The following is a 6,735-nucleotide window of genomic DNA, read 5'->3' as shown; positions in this document are numbered from 1 at the left end:
GCAGCAGAAGAGGCAGCTTCTGGGACCTGTGGGACATATGTTAACAACTCATGAGTCACATGCAACCTACAGGCCACATGCTGGCTCCTCATGGGCTGCCAGTTAGACAGCCCTGTTGCAAGCTGTAAGGACAAATATTTTAAAATTTGTTTTGGACATACAAAATTTGATTGGGGAAAAGAAGGCTCTTTACCTTTTACAAAGCCTATGCGACAGGATGAAGTATTCTTCAAGAGGCGTGCAAGGCCCAGCTTTCACTTTTTCTGGGTTCAAGACTTGGTGGTGGGGAGGAGGGAGAGAGATCTTCATTGCAGTTAGAGATTACCAGGCTGGCAGCCTGGCTATCTAAGGACAGTTCCCCAAATCTGTCTTTCATAACATCAAGGCGGGAGAGTACTAGGGCACCAGAGTGGGGAGAAGGGCAGAGAAGGTTGTCAGGGGTGCACCTGAGAGAATGCAGTTCTGCCACACCTGTCTAAATGTAGATGCATAAGTGAAATTTAGGGTCACCTGTTTAGATTTTACTTACTCCCCCGGCATAATTAGATTTGTCCTTCTGAGCACACAGGTGCCCCAGCCAGTTAGCTATTAGGCTAAAAAGGGAGAAGGACCTGCTCCACCTTCTCCCCTGTATTACAGAGTATACATTCTGTGTAAGTGGCACTGGCTGCCACTTGTGTGTCTGAATTTAGATATATAGCTGCCTAAAGAGGGGTTGGATTTGGGGCTTAGAATGGAAAACCCAGTTACTTGATACACAGTGTCTTGGGTGGCATCTACTGCAAGGGACTTAGTTTTTTAAGCTCAGTTGTTCAAAATTTGGACGTTAATAGTTATGAGTATCATGACTAAGAACATCCTGGATTCTCTGTGGAATTTATATGGTCTCGTGGCATCTATACATTCCATTGGTGTCATCTGTACAGTTAACATCATAACCATACCTTAAGCTCCAGGGATAGGGACAGAAATCACTTCAAGTTGAAGCGATTCCCAGCTGTGCACAGTGTCGGTGGGCAGGGATGATCAAACCCTCTTTTAAAGATCAAATAAAGCTGTCAAAACTATTAACCTTGATGCCAAAATTGCATGGAGTCTCATTGACAGGAACTTCCACTCTTGCTCTTTTTTAATTTTCTTTTTCCCCCATGACCCTGGGATTGTGTTCATTCTTGTTCCTCAGGTAAAGTGGCTGTCAAGTTAGCATATTTACAGAAGATACTATTGACATCCCCATATGTTTGATCCAAACTACAAACATTTATTCATTGCCTTATGTGGATCCCTATGGTAATGAACAAAAGTTTGTAGCCTGAATCAAAAACTTTGTAGCATCCACACTCATTTTGCAAATATAATCAACTACCTTGAGTTAATCTGCAGTTACTTAATTTGTGGTACAAAAGTTGATGAAGATGAACTCTGTGATTGGAATTGAGTGTGTTACCAACCTGAGCATGGCAGAAACTGGATTCAGGAGAGATCTCAGCATACTTACAGCTTGAGCACCTTGCAACCAGTGTAAGAAAAGAGAAGGAAAAGGGGATGCCACGGTACATGCAGCAGGAGGAAAATCACAAGCATTTGAGGTAGCAGAGAGTATTATGGTATGGTAGGAAGATAGGACACTTGGCAAGGTTCTGAAGGACTGCAGGGGCCTTTTCACACATTCACTTGCAACAGGTACAAATAACTAGAATGCAGTTAAACGTCAGTACCTCTTAGGATATAACCCTCCGCTGAAAGGAAACTTCAGGAGGGCACTTAACACATGCTGAACTGCTTGAACATGGATGTTATTATATTTTACCCTTCCTGTGTGCTAAATAATTCTTGAGACAGCAGGGGAAATATCATGACCACTATGGTGGCAGGGGAAATACCCTGACCAAGGTAATGCAATTAAAATGGCACTGTGTAGTGGAGGATTGCATCCTTTGGCACCGTGTAGTGGAGGGCTGCATCCTTGTCTGCTTGAGGACAGAACTCCCTATGAGAGCCTCATAGTTAGCTACCCACTAACCAGCTTCCAGTGGGAGGATCTCGGCTACATGCTGACTTTATAGAAATGGGAGACTCCTCATTAGCTTGCTCCTGCAGCCACATGGCTGAGGGCAAGCCAACTCAGGGACATCCGAACCCCAAGCTTCTGGGCTTGGGTCTGCACGTAGAATGCCTGCCAAAGGATTTGGAAGCATCTGAAGCCCCAGGTTGGGGTGGAGGATGTTTGCTGGTAGTAGGGACACATTTGGTTCTTGAATGACTCATGGAGTTGGAATTGATTTGACTGATTTTACTTGGAACACAAAAAAATGTCCTTAAAAAAAACCCAACTCTTAAGATGGGAGTGTCCATGTGACAGGGCAGAAAATGATGAGTTAGGTGGGCTCTGAGTATCTCAGAGTAACACCTTTTTTAAGTGAAGAATCTCTCTGGCTGGTATTAGGGAGCTTATATTGCAGTAACATCAGTCTGGTTCATGGGGCCAATATGAACAGTTTGCAGTCCTCCCGCAGCCCAAGATGCACTGCTCCCAGCTCTCCCCACATGGATGACCTACTGTCCCAGACTGACAGAGAACCAGAGAGCTGGGCATCCACAGGAGAGCTGGGGCCAGGTTGAGTTGAGTTGCTGGTATCTGCAGGGGAGCTGGGAGAGCCACAAGAGAGCTGGGGAGTTACAGACATACTTGGCAGCTCCTAGCCACAACCCTGCTTACTAGCTGTCTAGCAGCAAGTCAGAGCTAGGCACACCAGTGAGGATATTGACCCTTAACATGCAACTGCTCACAACAAGTTCTAACTCCAAAACTGTATAACATTTCCTAGAGTTAGCACATACAAACTGTAACATATGACAACATCCCATGTGTCTGCTTGCATTTTAGTTGCACTTAGAAAATGTTAAATTGAACGTATGACACCACTCTAGGTCAAACCCCTCTGCAGAGGTTAAAATAATCTCAGCTTTGACATATTTATGTGAAAAGAGCTAAATTTACAGATCTTTTACAATACATTTGGTATCATTTACTAACCATTTTCTCCAGGGATCTAGAATACTAATTCGGGCTATTCAGTGGTGAGGCTGCTGTATGTTGCAGGAGACAAAACCAGATGCTGTTTCTCCTCCAAGTATCAAAGTATGTGCCATTTCTGTAGCAGGATGTGAGAAAGCACAGTTCTTACCTCAGAGGAAGGGTTCGTACAAAACAAAAATAAGTGGTGTGTCTGCCTTGTGTGCCTGGAGCAAGGCAGACAGCAATTTCCACAAGGGTGAGGAAACACACACACAAAACTAAAAATGTTGTTCAACTAAAACACAAATAAAAGGACTTGAGGATTTGTTCCAGTATAGGGATTGTGTGCTCACTCGCTCTCAGTTTTTAATGTTCATACATTTCAGAGACATTTAAGTGGGTATTGGCACCATACTATTTTGCAGGAATATACTTCTAAATTGAATGAAAGATCAGCAGCTACTTCATCGTTTTTAAAATTACTGTTTTTAAAGAAGCCTGACACTGGAAAGAGGGCTGAGCGCTGCTTACTTTTACATTTACCTGTTTTGGTTGGCATCTGAAAGAACTGCTTGTGCCCTGTCATCAGCCACTACTCTATAGGTAGTTTCAACGAAATTTTCTAGGTTGACCACTGACATTGGATTCTCCAGTTGAACACTTAAGAAGGATTTTACATTCAGTGTTCTCAACTTTCTAAAAATTAGTTCCCTCCAAAGCATCTTAGGCTGGGCATGGCATAGGACATATCAACCTCATACTGAAAAAGAAAGGGAGAGGGTGAGGAGCTGATGTGAGTTCATTCAGTCTTGCCTTGCTTTATCTGCAAGTGCTGTCAGGGCTAAGCCAACACAGTTGAGTGAGGTTGAAGGGGGAAACACATTTCTTACTATCAACCTGAAGGAAGGTCTGGCTGGGACAAGTAGCTAATCAAATACTGCTAGGTGCCAGAACCTTTCTGGGGGGAGCTCGAACTGACTTGGCAATACCTAGCCCTTTTTCCACCCAAGGTGTCATGTTTACTGCACTACCTGGGAACTACATATGGTCTGAGTGAGACTACTTTAGCTGACAGTCCGCTCTAGATGACTGACCAACATCCCACCTCTCTTGGCTTGCTCCCAACTGAAGTCCACACACAAGCTGTAAAGCAGACTGTCAGAAGCACACAAAAGTTATTAGTCAACTGAAAGTCTGGTCCCATAGGTCTTCATCTACATAATGAGAAATCCTTGACAGAGGGCCTTTTTTTAAAACCAATAGAGTTACTTTTTACAGTTGCATTTATTTAAATTTATTTCAACAACAGAAAGTGCCACCACACAGATGCAAAATAACAGAAGCCCCAGAGATCCTATAAATAACCCTTATTAAAAACAGCCAAGAAATGATGCAGAACTAGCAAATACCAAATTCCTTATCTATTCTCAGGCTCCCATATAGTACGGCCAACAAAGATAACACTGAATCAACTCAGTGAAGTCTATCTGAACAGTTATGACAAGAATAAAATGAAAAAACAGCAGAACATTTCATTTTCCATAAAGGCAACCACATTTCTTTTTGCTACTTAGCCTGAGTTATTGCATGCATTATAGAGGGAACAACACTGTTTATTTCTCTTTAATGTTATCTTTTTTCATAGCAATCATTGCACAGCTTTGCTTGCACAAGCATTTTACTCCTTATGAACACACAGTGCAACCATACCTTCTGGTGATAGCAACAGCAGCATAGTGGATTTTCTCAAAAATGCCTAAAGCCATCAGAAACAACAGTAAAGATTCTTGTTTTTTAATAAAAATGCAATGGTCCAAGTTTCAGGATCATCTTCCTATTTGGTGCTTAAAATCAGTCTGAATGGAATGTAATCAGAAGGGCAAATATAAACTCAGGCCTATCGGTTGATTTGTGGGTGCTGCCAAATGGTTTACTAAATGTTCCCTCACTTGCATCTGCAAATAATTGCATCTGTTATTCTGTGCTTCAAGTTATTTGTAGGGCAATAGTCCACTGAAAACTTGGTGGTCAGGTTGATGCCCTTTGGGGAAAAAAAAATAAAAAAATAAAAAAAATCAGGCCCCGTTTACCTACCTTTGCTCTTTATCAAGATCAGCTCAGTAGTGTAACCGGGATGGGGCAACCTGGGTAGCCACCTAGGACGCTGACTTGGGGAGACCAGGGGAACAACTGAAAAATATCAGGGGCCACCACAGTCGCATAATCATGCTAGTGGCATGGCAGAAAACAGAAGTCATCACTGCCCTTGTGCATCCCTCTGCCCTGGGCACCTGGTTGCCTTCGTTCAGCTCCTAATGATGTGGAATTTTAGAATGTGACAGGAAACATGCTTTTGGCATTTTTAGTTCCTATTATGCTATAGAATTGCAATAATTCCTAAAATTACAGTAAAGGAAATTTTATAGTACAAGAAAGAGGGGGCCATCAGCCTCATAGTTTAATTCTTACCTTTCAGAGTTGCTTTCTTGAGTACCTTCATCGCATAAAGCTGCCCAGCATCAGATCCTTTGATCTTCCTCACCAGAAATACCTACAGAAAGCAGACATCTTATGCAACTAAGAACTATGCTTTGAGCTAAGCATTTGCTGCATTTGACAGAGTAATGGATACAGAGACTTTAAGCATTCTAATGAAAAATAATAGCTGAAAATGTTTTGTTTCTATTTCACTCACAAGTGGCTAAATTAGCCCTGGAGAGCTTCATTTTGTAACCTATTACTCCTCCGTAACAAAAATATGTTCAGTATTATCAAGTGCTCTTACAGGGTGAATAATACCAAACAATATTTGCAAACATGTCGTTGACCTGAGAACAACTTGACATGAAAACAAAGGATTTACCATTTATTCCCTAAGGTGCTCACCTATTTAAAATGGAATAGTCATTTGAATCACAGAGAAGAAACAATACCATGTAGTTTAGGCTGTCAGTCATGAATAATGAGTAATGAACAGTTTAACATGTAGTTGTCTTAGACACAGCTGAAATGAACAGTTCACTTAACAACCCATAGGTACTCATTGCAAAATTACATCTTATTACAGTGGCTACAAAACACTACAGATTGCAAAATTACATCTTATTACAGTGGCTAAAAAACACTACCGATCAAAGTCTGTTCATACAGTCTGCATGAACAGAAAAAGACTAAAATTGGACAGATCAATTGATTACTAGCATATGGGCAGTTTGCCTTTACACATATCTGAGACAGGTTTGTATTATTGCACCTTCTGCCTCTGCAAATTTACAAAGAAAGCAAAATATTTTAAAAGTTAAAATAGTGAACACTTTCTGCTTTGCTATGTGCAGCAATTCTTTCTACCATCATCCAGTGTCAAAGCTAAATCTCAGGTAGGATGAGAATGCAAGTCAATGTGAACCTCGCAATACATCATGATGCTTTGTTCTATCAGATGAGGTGGGAAATGTAAGATAAGCAGGATTTTTCAGTGAATTTCCAGTACCTACAGGTTCTGGGGTCAAAAACTTCAGAGAACAGTTTTTCTTTTTTATTTCAGACTGGGCAGAAATAGGAAGAAAAGCAGAATTCAAAAAAGCAATGAAAGGTAGCATTCAAAAAAATAACTGACAATAAGCCTCAACTGGGTTACAAAGTTTTGTGGCTGTCATTTTAGCCTGTATTGGTTCAGGCATCCTGCAACTTTATCAACTCTTCCCACCCACAGCACA

General features: G+C 41.4%; 1 protein-coding gene across 5 annotated transcripts in view; it reads right to left on the bottom strand.

Annotated features, from left to right (window-relative positions):
- The window catches only part of RPS6KA2 (ribosomal protein S6 kinase A2), a 460,482-nt gene that overhangs the window by 178,549 nt on the left and 275,198 nt on the right, over positions 1-6,735 (bottom strand). For 4 of the 5 annotated variants that reach the window (XM_014525104.2, XM_025216519.1, XM_025216520.1 and 1 more), the window contains exon 3: positions 5,489-5,570. In XM_014525104.2, coding sequence (XP_014380590.1) covers positions 5,489-5,570 — 82 coding nt within the window. Of the gene's footprint in view, positions 1-3,037; positions 3,156-5,488; positions 5,571-6,735 lie in introns of all 5 variants that reach the window. The other variant, XM_025216522.1, reaches the window with a different exon arrangement.

This window comes from Alligator sinensis, unplaced genomic scaffold (genome assembly GCF_000455745.1).
Source record: "Alligator sinensis unplaced genomic scaffold, ASM45574v1 scaffold832_2, whole genome shotgun sequence".
Lineage (NCBI taxonomy): Eukaryota > Metazoa > Chordata > Crocodylia > Alligatoridae > Alligator > Alligator sinensis.
This window is presented reverse-complemented; position numbering and strand designations above follow the sequence as displayed.